Source organism: Equus quagga, chromosome 5 (genome assembly GCF_021613505.1).
Source record: "Equus quagga isolate Etosha38 chromosome 5, UCLA_HA_Equagga_1.0, whole genome shotgun sequence".
In the NCBI taxonomy this organism is placed as follows: Eukaryota; Metazoa; Chordata; class Mammalia; order Perissodactyla; family Equidae; genus Equus; species Equus quagga.
The window spans coordinates 18,621,141-18,637,633 of NC_060271.1; the positions used below are offsets into that span (position 1 = coordinate 18,621,141).

The 16,493-nt window shown below is 40.6% G+C and overlaps 1 protein-coding gene across 20 annotated transcripts in view; it reads right to left on the reverse strand.

Annotated features, from left to right (window-relative positions):
- Positions 1-16,493, reverse strand: part of MACF1 (microtubule actin crosslinking factor 1) — a 324,410-nt gene that overhangs the window by 95,948 nt on the left and 211,969 nt on the right. For all 20 annotated transcript variants that reach the window (XM_046661294.1, XM_046661293.1, XM_046661299.1 and 17 more), the window contains 10 exons: positions 15,171-15,320; positions 14,035-14,268; positions 12,684-12,887; positions 9,655-10,173; positions 8,724-8,900; positions 8,344-8,467; positions 7,363-7,571; positions 6,671-6,988; positions 2,227-2,393; positions 127-283 (listed from right to left, as the gene is read on the reverse strand). In XM_046661294.1, the coding sequence (XP_046517250.1) occupies positions 127-283; positions 2,227-2,393; positions 6,671-6,988; positions 7,363-7,571; positions 8,344-8,467; positions 8,724-8,900; positions 9,655-10,173; positions 12,684-12,887; positions 14,035-14,268; positions 15,171-15,320 (2,259 nt within the window). The remainder of the gene's footprint in view (positions 1-126; positions 284-2,226; positions 2,394-6,670; positions 6,989-7,362; positions 7,572-8,343; positions 8,468-8,723; positions 8,901-9,654; positions 10,174-12,683; positions 12,888-14,034; positions 14,269-15,170; positions 15,321-16,493) is intronic.

Below are 16,493 nucleotides of genomic sequence, written 5' to 3' on the forward strand. Positions count from 1 at the left end.
CTATTTTGATGCAGATGGTTAACCTGAATTTCTCACACCACTTCCCTACCACAGTTGGAGATCAGTCCATACAAACTTACACACTGATCTCTAGCCTGATTCCTGGAGATCCTTTTATTCACCTACCTTCAGGTGTTCAATCTGCTTTTCCAGCTCTTTAGTACTCATGAAAGTCTCTGTAGGTGGAATAGTCCCTTCAGTTTCCTTCAGCCATTTCTGGAAGGTCCTAACCAGCTTCCGGAATTCATCTAATTGTTCCTGGCAAGATGATGCATCTTCCCCTCTGTCAACAAAGACATTTTGTTACTTGCCAGGCTAAGCTTTGTAAAGAAGCAAACTTGAACTAGAACTAGGTTCATTCTGGGACTCAGGCATCAGCTTCCTAACAGGGCCTTTCCTTCCCATAATCTTCTCCACAGCAGCTTTGGCTAAAGAACCACATGTGATGTAGGGGAGCATCAAACTAAGGAATCTGTTGCCCTTGTTTGGACATTTCTGGGGAAAGGAGTCTTCAGTCTTACTCTAGGCTAAAGTGAAAGCGAGAAAAACGAAAGAGAGCCTGCTATTTAGGTACTATGATACAATGGAAAGAATGCAGGCTTTGGATCTCAAGTCCAGCTCGGCTACTTTTTGGGTGCTTGACTCTTTCAAGGTCTAATGTGAATAATTCTTTTAGCAAGGAACATGCCGAAATTGAGGCTCAGAAAAGTTAGGTTAAGCACACCAATGAATAAATAAATCAAGAAGAATGGAGAATTCAATTTTGAAATTATGTTTTGGAAATGGCCACATCTATCAGACTTCAAGCCAGAGATAGCGGTTCTTCACACAGCTAAATGCCCTCAGCATAGAAGAAAAACAAAGCCTTCTTGGCCTTTGTCTCCCTCCCCTTCACTAAATGACCTGCTGCTTACAGTGTTGATTTGAGCAACTGTTTTCCTCTAGTCATGAGGCAATCATCTGCTAAATCAGGATTATTTGTTGCTATAGTGCCATCAAGTTGATTCTGACTCCTAGTGACCCTGTGTACAGCAGAGTGGAACCCTGCCTGGTCTTTTGCGCCAGCCTTGCATCTTTTGGCACTATATCAGACAATACTCTGCTGCTAATCATAGGGTTTTCATGGCCAGTTATTTTGGAAGTGGGTGGCCGGGTCCTTTATCCTAGTCTGTCTAGTCTGGAAGCTCCATTGAAACCTGTCCACCATGGGTGACCGTGCTGGTATTTGAAATAACAGTGGCATAGCTTTCAGCATCACAGTAACATGCAGCAACCACAGCACAACAAGCGACAGACGGGTGGTATGGTTCCCTTACCAGGGAACAAATCTGGGCCACGGTGGTGAGAGCATCGAATCTTAACCACTAGACCACCAAAATCAAGATTATAGTTATAGCTAAATCAAGGGAAAAAGTCTTATCAAGCTCTTAAACCCATGTGAGGCTTCCTAATGAGGGAATCACGGCTTTTCAACAGTGAACTGATAACCTGAAATCGGCTACCTTTGTCACATATTCCCATGTTTGCCTTAAAAGAAGAATCTAGCCACTCCTCCAAAACAGTAACTTAAATATGGTCAAAACAAGCAGGATGAGTACCAATATAACCCTTAACTATGCCTGGGAAGTCGCCTCCAATTTTTCTCTTTACTTCAAATCCTGCCACAATCCTACTTGCTGCCCCAAATTTGTTGTTTGGTCCAGGTGACCTGAGCTTTTGATTGTACTGAGAGAGAACTGAGCCCCATTACTGAGAAGGAATTAGTTATTATGTAACAATAGAAAAGTCACCAAGCATCAAGTAGATTGAGTAGCTTTGCCTGATAGAGGCACTTTCCAATCTCCGACAACTCAGTAGCAGAGTTCTTGATGCTATCTTTTTTGGTAAAGGAGGAAGGTAGAGAAAATCATTTCACTAATAGCAAGAAAAATTAGCTCTGACACTGACCAACACATATAGAAAACTCACCTTTCTTTTTTTTTTTTTTTTTTTTTTTTTTTTAAAGATTTTATTTTTTCCTTTTTCTCCCCAAAGCCTCCCGGTACATAGTTGGATATTCTTCGTTGTGGGTCCTTCTAGTTGTGGCATGTGGGACGCTGCCTCAGCGTGGTCTGATGAGCAGTGCCATGTCCGCGCCCAGGATTCGAACCAACGAAACACTGGGCCGCCTGCAGCGGAGCGCGCGAACTTAACCACTCGGCCACGGGGCCAGCCCCGAAAACTCACCTTTCTTTAACTGTCTTCTGTAGCTCTGTGAAGTCCCTTTTGAGGTTGTGCACCCTGTCCTGGTGCTGGGATAGGTCCAGTGCAAAGCCACAGGAGCTCAGGTCAGTGACCAGGTGCTCAAGAGTATCTAGGTTCTCCCGTTGGTCTTCCATTTCCAAATTGAGCTCCTATCAAGCAAACAAGGAAATGTATTAAATCCTCTGATCCTTACAAATAGATATACTCTAAAAAATGAAAGGTATCTAGATTAAATCTGGGGCAAGTTCTCCCTAAACTGTAGAAAAAGAGGGAACAAGAAAAGAGGCATGCTTGCTTGGTCAACTGTTAGATCAAAACAATAAATACACAGAATTTCTTCAATCCACATGAGAGTGACTAGGAATTGCAGTCTCATCTCCTTTAAACAAATGTTCAAAGATTTGGGAGGCAGCATGACAAAATGAAAAGAATGGAGGTTTTTGGAGTCAAAAAGACCTGAAATTCAATCATGGCTTTGCCACTTACTAGTTTGTGACCTTAAGCTATTAAACTTCTCTAAGTTTCCACAGTTTGTCTCCTCTGTAAAATGGGGCAAATACACTCTCTTTGCTATTATTTAACGTTATATTGAAGATATTAGCCAATGCAATTAGGTAAGAGAAAACAATTTGTGGCGTAAGAATTGGAAAAGAAGAGGTAAAACTATATTTGCATATCACACCAAAGTATACTTGTAAACCCAAGAGACTCAACAATAAAACTAAATCAAATGAGGAAGTAATCTAATAAGGTAGCATGATACAAAACAAACATAAAAATCAAGAGTGAAAACTTCATTTACACTAGCAACAGAAAAGGTACAATTTTAGGAATCAACTAACAAGAAACATACAAAACCCTTATGAATAAAACTTTAAAACACTTCTGAAAGACACAAAAGTAGACTTGAATAAATGGAAAGACATCCATAAAGATATGTGTGTATATATATGTATGCATGTATATGTGTATACATGCGTGTATAAATAAGTATATTTAATGTGACCCAAATAAAAATACCAATTTTTTTCTCTAGGACTAATAAAGTTGATTCTAAAATTCACATGGAAAAATAAATGTACAATTATAGCTATGAAAAATCCTGAAAGAAAAAAAAAAGAATGAAGGAGCCTAGCCTACCAGATAGTAAAACATACCATAAAGCCCCTAGAATTAAAAATAGTATGCTATGATTCATGAATAAACAGACCAGCAAAACAGAACAGAAAATCCAGAGACAGACTTGAGTACATAGGGGCATTCTGTAGATGATAAAGATGGCTTCTCAAATCACTGGAGAAAAGATGGACTTTTCAAATGATATTGGGAACAACTAGACAGACCTTTGGAAAAAGACGAACTTGGATTCATACCTCACACCATACTTCAGAATAAACAAATTGTTAAAAGATTCAAATGTAAAAAAAAATGAAACCATATAAGTCCTAGAACAAAGTGTGAGTGAATTCCTTCATAACCTGGGTGTGGCAAAAGGCTTTCAAGCTATGACTAAAAATACATGTTCAATAAAAGAGTGAAAAAATCTACTGTGTAAAAATTTTTTTAAAAAAACTTTCACCTGGTCAAAATACCATAAACAAAGACAAAGGACAAACTGATAAAATATTTCCAACATATCACGCGTAAAGAACTAATCTCCTAACACAGAAGAAGTCTTATAAGTTGAAAGGAAAAAAAGACCAAACTCTTGACAGAAAATGGCAAAAGATATGAATCAATAGTTTACAAATAAATGTCTCTTAAATGTATAAAAATATACTCATTTTCTCAGAGAGGAAATAAAAATTAAAACCGCATCAAGATACCATGTTTTATCAATCAGATTAGCAAAAACTCAAACACTTGACAATACATTCCGTGAGTGAGGCTTTGGGGAAACAGGTACGCGCTCACACGGCTGGAGGGAATGCAAAATGGTGAAATCCTGATAGAGGGGAATTTGGTATCTAACAAAACCACACACTTATTTACCCTTTGGTGCAACAATTCCATTCTAGGAACTTATTCTGAAGATATACTTTCAATAATATGGGGGAAATACACAAGGTTATTCACTGTGGTGTTATCTGTAATAGCACAAATTTGGAAACAACTAGAATGAGAGTCTTGAATAAACTATGGTTCATCCTCTCAATAAATGTATGGTAAAAAAAAAAAAAAGGAAGACCTCTATGAATTGATATTAAGTGATTTCTAGCACATGTTAAGGGAAAAAGGAAAGTGCAAAAGATTATAGAATGTACTCCCTTTTTGTATAAGGAAGAATGGAAATAAAAATGTGTGTTCTTATTTTGGAAAAACGAAATAGAATTAATAAATCTGAAATCCACTGCCTGTGGGGGTGGTGGGAATGGGATGGAAGAGAAAGGGAAGAGGGTGAGAGTATATCCTTATTCACTTTCCTATACCCTGACCGTAACTTTTTGAATAGTTTTGACTTTTGAGCTATGTTAATATTTTACATATTTAAAAATAAAACTTAATCAACAAAGACAGAAAAATAAAATCTTGAAGTTAAATACAAAGAGAAACAAATGAACATATGAAATTACAGGAAAAAAATTTAATTCAGGTAACTTTGAGAATTGCACACAGCAGGTTATAGTCTTAGGAAAGATATCTTGAATTTTATTTAGTAGGTTTGTTATTAGTAGGAACTAGTGTAATTCCAAAGTGATCTTATTTTACTGTAGGATAAAGTAAATAAGTAAATATATTAAGGTTGTTAGAAACGAGGGTTGTCCCTGTAGGAAAAGGAAGATACAAACAGGGAACAGAGCAAGAATCTTATGGTACTGAGTTGGAACTGGATTATCAGTATGAACATATGATATAAAAAACATATATACATTTCCTAACCCTATCCACTGAAAGTACCTAGAAGCAATGATACCACAGTAGCTCATCGAGTATCCGGATTTTGGTTTCTAAGTACCATTCCCTAGTAAAAATGGGGCTCTTTGGAGAAATAGCTGATTTTAGGTTGGGGACAGGTTAATTACAAGGTGAGCCTGAAATATCTTATTGTGCCAAGAAACAAGAGAGTACTCATATGCTGACAGGGACATGTCAAAAAGACACCAAGAGACAGTGTAAAGGGGCTCCCACTGACCAAACTGGGGAAAACTTTTGAATATCAAAAACAACAATGATGATAATGAATATGGGAGCCCATAATTACACTATCTCTCTTTTATATTTTTATAAAGAGAGAAAGAGAAAACAGTTAGCAACTGGTGAATCTATGCTGTGAAAACTATGCTGGTGTTTACTGTGCCATTCCTTCAACTTTCCTGTAAGTTAGAAATTATTCAAAACAAAAAGCAAAAAGTTAGGAGAGCAAAGCAAACAAAATAATGAGATCCCACTTTAAAATGGAAAAACTGAGATAGATGGATAAACCCAAGGCAGCGATGTGGGGACACAGGAAGGTGAGGAGCCACAGTGGGAATGTGGGCAGGTGCAGCCACTGCAGAGCTCAAGGTGGCCAGTACTTGGTCGAATTCAGTACACGCATATACCATGACCCAGCAATTCCACTCCTGGATATATCTATTATCTGTAGTAGGTAATACTCTTCACCAAATATTTCTAGCTCTGCACATATAAGATATATGATAGGATTCCATTTCTCCACCCCTTGACAGTCAGGTGTGGTCATGTGAAATTTGTTTTGACTAATGAAATGTAAACGGACTGTCCTCTTCCCATTGCAGCACTAATCACAAAAGCATATGTGAGGATGAAGTTTCCATCAACCTGAATCCCTGAGTGACCAGGATGAGCTGAGTACCCCTGCTGATGTTGGTTGAACATGTATATGAGTAAAAAATAAATCTAGGCTGTAGTTTTTAAAATATGGACACACAGTGTCCAGCAACAGATGAATGGATAAACAAGATGTGGTACATATATACAATGGAATACTACTCAGCTGCAAAACAGAACAAAATCATTCCATTTGCAATAACATGGATGGACCTTGAGAGAATTATGTTAAGTGAAATAAGACAGTGAGAGAAGGACAATCTGTGTATGACTCCACTCATATGAGGAATTTAAAACTATGTACCAAGAACAGTTTAGTGGATACCAGGGGAAAGGTGGGGTGGGGGGTGGGCACAAAGGGTGAAGTGGTGCACCTACAACACGACTGACAGACAATAATGTACAACTGAAATTTCACAAGATTGTAACCTATCAATAACTCAATAAAAAAAAAAGTAAAAAAAAAAAAAAAAGGACACACAGTATCTACTTTATAGGATGGCTGTGATAATTCTTTAAGATAATGCAGGTAAAGTTTCCAGTACACTGACTGACATATTATGTGCCCAGTAAATGTTGGTCCCCTCCTTGCCCTTCTTTTTGCTTTATTCTGCCAACTTGGCAGATAGATCCTCACCTGGATCTGCTGGAAGAAATGTGCAATATCCTGATCTGGCTGATTTCCAGAGGCCAGCATCCGACTTTTGTTTTCCATGAATTGCTGCAGCTTATCAGAGAGATGTTCAAACATCTCCGCCTGGGGCAGAAGCTTCTTTAGGGAGCTCTCCTTTTCTTGCTGCTGTAGACAGAGCTGTTCGAAGCGCTGGCTCACCTCCGCCAGTTTGCTCTGCAGCACTGCAGCTGTGGTGCTGTCTGCTGTCTCCATGAATCGGGTCACCATCTCCCGGGTGGCCTCCAAGCTGCTCTTTTGCCAAGCAATGTCCTGCTTCAATTTCTGTCATCAAGAACATGTCTGTCAGCTCCTGGCTCACTTATTTCAGGATATCTGAGCCACAAATGAATAAACTTCTAATAACTACGTGCTCACCTCCTCAAAGAGGGTTGGAGGATTGCAACTGAGCCTTCAGAATACCATACAAGTCATCCCCTAGTTCTCCACCCCATTCCACCAATGATTTTGCTATAACCACTATTCCTCAAGCTTAACAGTGGTTTGGAACTTGGGTAGAAATATCTTTACATGCATCTCTAAGTCTTATTAGAAGATTCATGGAAATGAATTCTTCTCCTGATACTTTTTCAAAATGATATAATTATGGAACATGGCAAATACACCCTCTATGCTAACTCTTGGGGCATAGGTCTCACCATGCTAGTCGTCAGGGCTTCTTGGATGACTCCTGAAGACAGTGACGGCACCTGCTCCTCTTCCAGGTTTCTTTCAACTTCCCTGATGGACTGCAACAAGTTATCCAGGCTTTCCTGGACACTCTGAGATTGGGCAATTGCCTTCTGCAGCAGAGCTGAGCGCTCAGCCAGGCTACCAGAGAGGCTTTGGAAATGGCTCAGTATGGAATCTGGAAAATCGAGGCCATGAGAAGAGAGTGGAAACAATTTTTATGCTGTGCTTTTAAAAAGAATGCATTTAAGTTGCACATGTTAATTATAATAATAACAGGCATCAAGACAAACAGAAGGAATAAGCTTAAAGTATATTAGTATTTGAGGCAAATTCAATAAGCATTATTTATTTAGCACCTTTAAGTGCCAGAAATTGTGCTCAATGCTCAGGACTAAAGATAATTAAAGTCTCTGCCTTCTACAAACTTAAGACTCTAAGGTACATAACTAACCATAAAAATAAAATCTCAGTGCTATATTGGTACTAGGAGTACTGTACTAGAGAAGCCTGAAGGAAGAATGATTATTTCTGATCTTTCATTGCTTTTGTGGGGTGGGGGTGGTGGTTTTGACTTTACAAAGGAATTAACTTCTCAGCTACACCTTAAAGTACGAGCAAGATTTCATCATGGATGGTAAGCACTCAATACACGTTAGCAGCTAAGCAATAGGAAAAACTTTAGGGGTAAAGAAACGTTGAGTTTACTTGAGAAAGGAAAGAAGTAGGGTGTGGCTAAAAGGCAGAGTGCCTGGGGAAAAGGGAACGCAGGCAGATTGTGAAAGCCTTCAATGGTGCAAGAATAAGTTCATTGGGGGTGAGCTATTCATGTTTATATCCTCAGTCCCCAGCTAGTGCTACAGATAGTTATACACACAATGTGATGTATTACAGAAGGAGGCACACGCTAGGAACTAAGGGAGCACTCTTGGTATATTGCTGTTTCATACCTATAGTTTCTTGAACATGCTTGTGGTCTGGGGCTGGCTCCCCTTCAATTTCCATGAGGTCACGAGCTACTTTTTGGAGCTTTTCTATAGGTACTTGGTGCTCAGCCAATTCCTCCTGCAACTGCTGCTTGTCCATGAAAAAGGACAAAAGAAAAACATCTGAGTAAGTAATCAAAGCTGGTTCTAGGAATCTAGAACTACTACGCAGCTTTATAGAATAAATCTGTTTATCCATAGCTATAGATATTAGAATAAAGTGTTTAGGAATCGGATCTTGTCCAAGGCATCCCAACCACTTGCCTTTAACCTACGTGAGTATTTACTTTGCTTTAGGGTACTCTAAGCCATGCGTTACAACAATAGGCTGTGTCCTGGCTTACCTTTGTCGTTGCAAGCTGCTGTTGCAGGACCCCAGGGTCAGAGGCAACAGTATCTGAGAGGAGCTTCTCCACATTGGCCTCACAAGCCTGCATCCAAGTCTGCAAGCTGTTGGCACCACTCTGGAACTGCTGATACTGGCCTAGTAACACGTTCAGGTGAGAGCCCAATCGTGTACACTGTGCCAGAGAAAGAAGAAAGCAGGCTTAAGCAAGCTCAGGCCAAAGGCAGCAGCTTCCTAGGCATAGCCCAAAGAAAGGTCTGGCTTTGTTACAGGGAACTCACTGTAACTACAGGTAAGGGTGGTGCTGGGCCTCCATGGATAGATGGGTAGCAACCATCTTCTACAAGCAGGGTTCTTATTGTGTGATACATACTATCCATCCCAACTTTCATTACATACCCGGGAAGATTCAGTGAGTTGTATGACAACCCATCAAAGAAATATATGTCAGGTTGTAGGCAAAGGTAGGGATTGAGAGGTACAAAAATTCCTTTTGGGCGGTTACGGATGTTGGCAAAAAGCGCAAGACAGGTAAGAAGAACTGACTGGATTTTACACCTTGGGAGCTAAAAGGGACTCTTTGATAGGGAGCAAGCTAAGGATTTACCCTAGATGCTCTGTCCAGGAATCAAGTCTGGGTACTTGGTTTCCCCCGTGCTATGTCTCTTGGGAGCCCACGTCTGCTGGTCAGGATACAGGGAGGCGAGCACCTCCACTCCTTCACCACAGGAGTGAGACATACTCTTGATATTGCTCAGATCAAGCATTAGCCACCGGCCTACACATTTTGCATTTCTGAGGAGATCATAAAGACATTCTGTCTGTGGTCAATATACAAATCAGCTTGCTCACTGTGTCCTGAGGTTCTTATTCTAAGCCCCAGAAACCACCCACAGACGTGCAAGGGCTGCCAGGAAGCTCTCCCGCACCTTTGAATGGAGAGCAGTATATCTTTCTGTTGCATCCTTCAGCTTGTCCTTCACTAAGGTACCAGTTGCTGATAGTTCTCTGCCTTCCTCAAAGCTGTTTTCTGTGTCCAAGACTTTCTGTCCCGAGATAGTCACAAATCTCAAGTCTCCTTTGTGGGAAATTACATCCTCTGAAAAGCTCCCCTGGCGCTTTAGCAGGGAAGGAAGGGCTTCGGGGCTGCTGACTCCCTTGTGCATGTTCTCCAGCTCTTTTTCAGACCGTTCCAGCCAGTTTTCAAACTCTCCATGATCCTGCAGGAACTTCTGCAGCTCATCCCGTAGTGTCTGCACCCGCTTCAGCTTTGCCTCTGCCTGGGCCAGGGAAGCTGCATACTGTTCTTTTAGCTCTCCTAGCTTCTCTTGCAGCACCTGCTGATCCTCAGGTTTGAGATTGTGGCCTTGCTGGTCCAGAAAGGCCTGAGCTGACTGAGTGGCCAGGATGAAATTCTGCTGCTGAGACAGCAATTCTTGGTGATGTGCCTGGCAAAGAAATCCCCCCAAACAAAGGATAATCAGTAGGGACACCAGAGTAATTTAGTTATGTCTACACAGAGAGAGATCTCAAGAGGCTACTTTTCCAGCTGCTCAGAAATCACCAATCTCTCTCTCTAAGCATTATACCATATGCCAATCCCAGCTGCACTGACACATATAGAATCTTACAGTTTTCAAAGAGATTTTACACGTATTATCTCATCTGATTTGTGGCACAATCTGCACTGTAGGCAGACAATAACATCCATACTAAAGATGGGACAAATGAATACCAAAGAGAAGTTATATGTCTTGACTAAGGTCATGCAGACAGTTAAGGAATGAACTGTACCTAGAACCTGACTCTCTTCACTAAACCACCCTAAGCCTAAGAGAAGGTAAAAATGGCCAACTAATAACTACGCACATTAATGGAAGGGGAGAGTAAGCTGGCTAAGCCATACATGTGACAATATAAAAATTGCAAATATTTAGCAGTGAAATATGTCATTCACATATCCATGAATACTGTCCCTGCTAGGAAAGATCAAGGAAAATTAATTTGTTAAATAAACAATTTGCATATTAGTGTGAGTAAGCTGTATTTCCAAATAGTATAGGTAATTTTTACTTTTTATTTGTACGTGCTATGTCTATGTGCTTACATGTGGACCTTTTTTCTATTCCAATGGAATATAAGTTTTTTTAAGGACAGAAGTGGTTGTTTTGTTTTTAAAAATGTTCTTCCTGAGTCTAATAGAAGATAGTGAGAGTTCAGTCAGAGTTCTTGACTATCTATACTGTTTATGCAACTACCTAAAGAAGGACAACAGCCTATTTTTCTCCAGAATATTGTCCAGTTTCAACAGCAACCTGATAGCTTCAGGTGCCAATGGCATCTCAGGAAAGCTAGGGTGACAAACATATCCTGCTCAAATAGATAGTAGGGGGCAGTACTATGGCTTGTCTGTACACCAGCCAAATGTCCCCATTCTTGCCCACCCATGAGGAAGGCAGTTTCCTTCCTAGAATGGAGATGTTCCCTGGTCAGCTGACAGCTACCAGCAAGAAGTATCAGGAAGCTCCCTGTGACAGCAGAACAATCTCTGTTCTCTGCCATGGCTTTGGGGGGATACACCACAATAGCATGCAAGAGGCAGAAATCCTATTAATATAAAATAAGTCAATGGACCACATAGTGCATTCAACAGAAGCATTCCAGCTAGACCAAGTTTTCTTTGCTATAAAGGTATCAATACTAAAATACGTGACCCATGTGTTTTCTAAGTTCCTCAAATATATAATCATCTTTCAAACATGTAATATAATGTGCCTGCACATGCCAGTTAATGTACTAGGACATGGTTTATCTGGTTTGTCTCTAATGTCTGTCATATAGCAGGTGCTCAATATCTGCTGAATGAATGAATAAACGAATAGAGATAAATAGTAAGAAATGGTTTCTTGAGGCAATAAGGAACCATTAAAAGGGCTAAGTAGGGATATAGCATTTTAGAAAAATCACTTAGTAGTGTGGAAAACGGATTGGAGGGTAAAAGCGAAAAGGCAAGGAGACCAGTAAAAGCTATCATAATAACAGAAGTGAAAGCTGATAGTAGTCTAAACTATAATACTATCTCCATGGAGATAAAGAAGTGTGGATGACATTGCAAGACATAAGATGCATGGGGGGGCCGGTTCCGTGGCCGAGTGGTTAAGTTCATGCGCTCCGCTGCGGCGGCCCAGGGTTTGGATCCTGGGCACAGACATGGCACCACTCGTCAGGCCATGTTGAGACGGAATCCCACATCCCACAACTAGAAGGACCTGCAACTAAGATATACAACTGTGTACAGGGCGGGGTTTGGGGAGATAAAGCAGAAAAAGAAAAAAAAAAAAGAAAAAGAAGAAGCATGGGATTTAATAATTGATTCTCTATGGGAGAGGGAGGGATGGAAAGGAATCTAGGATGGTGTCTAGTTCAGGTAATTAAGTGGGAAGATAGGAAGGAGAATATGTTTGACTGGGAGAGGGTATTATAGGAAATACGAATTCCATTTTTCAGGTTGAGGTGGGCTTATAGTTCCAAGTTGCAAACAGGTAGATGGATTTATATACTGGCTTGAAGCTTAGGATAGGCATTTGGGCTGGAGACAAATATATGCACGGAATTCACTAATACAAATGATAACTGAAGTGTTGTGAGTAGATTAGATTACCCAAGGAAAGCATGTTCTGAAAGATGAGAAGAGGCCTAGGCTACAACCCGGAAGCACATCAGTATTTCAAAAACTGGCCAGAGGAAAGGAAGCAGGATTATCCAGCAGAGTAGTGCTACGGAAACTAAGGGAGAAAGTACTCCCAGGGGAGTAGCCAACAATGTCAAAGCTGCTGAGATATCAAAGAAGATACGAACTGAGAAGTGCTCACTGCATTTAGGGGAAAGGAGGTTATGGTGACTTGCCCAGGGCAGAAGAGATTCCCCCAGCGGAGTGAGGACAAGCTAACATCCTCACCTTCATCTTCTCACATTGCTTGTCCAGTTTCTCTGGGGCTTGGTTCATCCCTATGTGGCCATCAGTGGTATCCAAGGCTCTTTTCTCCAGGCTAGCTCCTGAGGGCCGCTCCATCTGTCCACCAGATGATCCCACTGAAGTCACCCATTCCAAGAGAGCATCTATCTTACTCCTGTTCTCGGCCAGTTCCTTTGCTGCTTTACTCTGAAACCCACAGAGGGAGTTGAGTGAGAAAGTCTTAGACACTCAGCTCTACAACCACAGGTTAAGTAAAAGCGGGAGATTTTTATGCTAACCAAAAAGAGAAGCTCTAAGATTGAGTATAAACAGTCTTTGCACTCACAAAAAAGAAGCAGCATCTTCTAAATCTGTTGAAAAGTAATTATTTAAAACACTCTAGATTTCGTCTACATCTCACCGCTTTAAAAAAAAAAGAATAGGGAAGCAAATCCCAGGATTTAAAAGGGCTTTATTAAGAGATGATTTAATCCTGCCACCCTTGCCAGGCTTCTCAGAATCCTTTCTAGGCGTGCAGAAGTGATGTACTGGCTTGGTAGAGTAAGAGACAGCACAGTCACACTCGATTACCTGGCTGATCTTCTAAGGGAAATACAGACTTCGTCCATCTTTTTCTCTGCCAAACAAAGCATTGAGTTGCCTCCCAAATTCTATTTTTCTGACTCTTTAAGTATTTAAATTAATGAAACAGATTATGCCAAGTGATACATTCATGTATTTCAGGATTCATCTTCAGGTAACTTTTTCTCTTTTCCACTTTCTCCATCTTCCTCATTCCCATCAGAGTCCATAGCCAGAAAAAGGATTCTAATTCAATATGCCAGTACTGAGTGGGGTGCAGACAACCATTTGAGGCTTTATCTTTTCTGGTTTACCCCAGTGCCAAGATTCCTACTGACATGATAGTGGCAGCTTGGGGATATCTTGTAGCCCACTAAGACTCCCCAGATATTTTCCCCTAATACTCTTGGATCACCAGTCCAGATTCATGTTAGAAATACACCACTTGCTTTTTCCTCCCCGGGGTACTATCTTCCTCACTAAGTTCTTTCTAACGTTTTTCAATTAGTCAGAGTACTGAGTACACATATAGCAAGACTTTTTCTTTTTCTTTTTTTGGTCATATGAACTGCCTACCAAGTATTCCTGACTTAAAGTCTTTCTGGATATTTCTTGCAAAAATAGATATTGACTCACAGACAAGCTCCTGAAGTAGCTCTTTTTCATGATTTTATGCCCTTTGTAAGGAAGTTCCCCCTCATTACCTTTTGTTTGTGTGGGTACCAAAATTTTCGTTTTTGAAATATACCAAGTATCAAAGCACTCTGGTTACCTTCTCAGTCTCCTGCTGTAAGGCTGAGGTCACTACTTCCTCCAGCTCCTTCTGGGCTACCCGCATCTGTTCCTGGAGAGCCTCATATTGCTGCTTGGCCTGATGAAGCTTTTCCCGAAGAGCTGTCAACTCATGGGGGCTTAGCTTGGTCTGGTTCTCTTCCAGGAACCCTTCAACGTCTTTGACAATACTGGCAAATGAGGTGGCATGATTCTGAATGTCGTCCTGTAAATCCTTAACACATGAAAACAGGGATGGCAGAGCCTTCAACTTTAGAACTTCTAAGACCTCTAACAAACAGTAAGAAGATGCAATGGCTAGGATGACACATCTGCAACAGAAGTATGTCCCTCACTATAATTTGCTTAAGGTTTAGGCCCAAATCAATGCAAATAACAAATTTTAAAATATTTTTAATTAAGAAATTTTCTAATATTTAATTTTCTAAACACATATTTAGTGATGACAAAAGAAGAGACTGCCCATAAACATGCTGAACAGCAGAGATTTTTATTTTGCAATGAGTTATCCTCAAAGAGATCATTTTTCTCTAAAGAAGAGTTGATAAGATTCTAGCTGAGCCGAGGCCTGGTTGATCCTTTATGCTCTCTTGGTTATCACTCCTTCTCTTTAATGTAGCCTACAAGGCCCAGCATGAGGTGCGTCCCCTACTCTCGAGCTTCGTCATTCACTAGTCTTCCTTTTGTTCTTTGCAGTCCACCCGAACTAGCTTTGTTTTAGCTCTTGACCATGTTGTGCTCGATCCCATTCCTACCTCAAGATGATGCATAGGCCTCTACCTGGTGTATTCTTTTCCTCCTCCTACCCCTTCATGCATTAACTCCTACCTACCCTTCATTTCTCAATTTAAGTGATACTTCTTCAAGGTAATCTTTTCTAACATCCTAGACTAGATTAGGTCTCTGCTATATGCTCTTATGTAAATTTTCCCTTACAGATATAACATTTAATAATTATATGTTCATTTTTTGATTATTTGTGTAATATCCATCTGTAAGCTTTATGAAAACAGGGATGATGTCTGTTTATCGTTATGTTGCTAGCACTAAGCACTGTGCCTGGCACATAGCCACCCTTTATAAATACTTGTTAAAGGGATAAAAAAAGGGACTGACCTTCAAGTCACTTTGGTTCTTCTGCAAAGCAGAGAGATCCTGCTGGGTCGCTCTACTTTGGTGGCCCACCAATGCTCTTTCTGCCTGTCCTAGCCAGCTGCAAAGATCCTCTAATTTCTGGTGACAGGTATTTTGCTGTTTCTGCAGGGTCTAATTAAAATGAAAAGGGGCCAAGAGACAATAAATAATTCTCATTTTACAAATACAAGATAACTCCCTGAAATGTAAAACAGGAAGATTATATCTCAAGGATGGAAAAGTTGGTGGGAGACTAGAACAGGAAAAAGCACAGAAATCATATTCAGAAAACTCCCCTCATTTGGACAGTCTATTGATCTGCATCTATGGTCTAGATTATAATCAGGGGTAATTTCAGGAAAGAATGCTCCCAGGTTTTGGTTTGGGGGCTCCTTTGCCAGACTGCTATCATTATCCTTCGAAATGGAGAACAGAGAGCCTAGATCCTTGAAATCCATAGATGATAATAAATTAGTAGTTCTGATCAGTTCTTCTACCAGAACCAGGGGAATGCCACATATTAAGTCAAAATATGGAAAATTAGAAAGATTGGACTAAGAGGAAAAATCAAGAAACTGGATAATTCATATGCTAATTGAACTTCTTAATAATTGAAGTGGCTTTATAAATCAAATGTCTCACAAATGCAGACACCCCATTAAATGGAATGATTACATGCCAGGCAGGAGAGGCTTGACTATTTTGAGAAGAAATTGCCAAGAATAGCAACTGGCTCAGTCCTTCAGGTGTCTACTAGGACATCAAAGAGAAACACCAGGCCCAAGGGGAGGGAGGGAATATGCATCTGTGCCTGATCCTTTCTCCAGATCTCATCTCAGTTGCATGACACTGAAGCACCTGATTGAGCAATTGAGCATGATGTGTTCTCCTGACCATCCTTCTAAAACCATTTTCACCAGTTTCTCCCTTCTGATAGCATTTTAGTCACCTGCACTTACAAACAGGTGCCCAAACTGGCCCCCTCTCCCCCTCTTTATGACAAACAGAAGGGCTCTGGAAGAGAACTCCTAAGAGCTCTTCAGCTGTAAAACGGGATCTTCATGGGTTAGGATGGGTGCAGACTGAATCTGAAAAAAGCAAAGCAAACAAGTTAACACACAGACATACACGTGCGTTCAGGGCAAATATAGAGAGAAGCAGAGCATTTCTGACAATAATGAGGTTAATAAACATTGTGGAATTAATTACACGTTCAGAGCGAATGATCACATGCAGTGCTACCACCTGCTGCAGCTCAGGGGCCTACCCTGGATCTGGGCCATGTCATAGGGTGGCTCAGGTCAG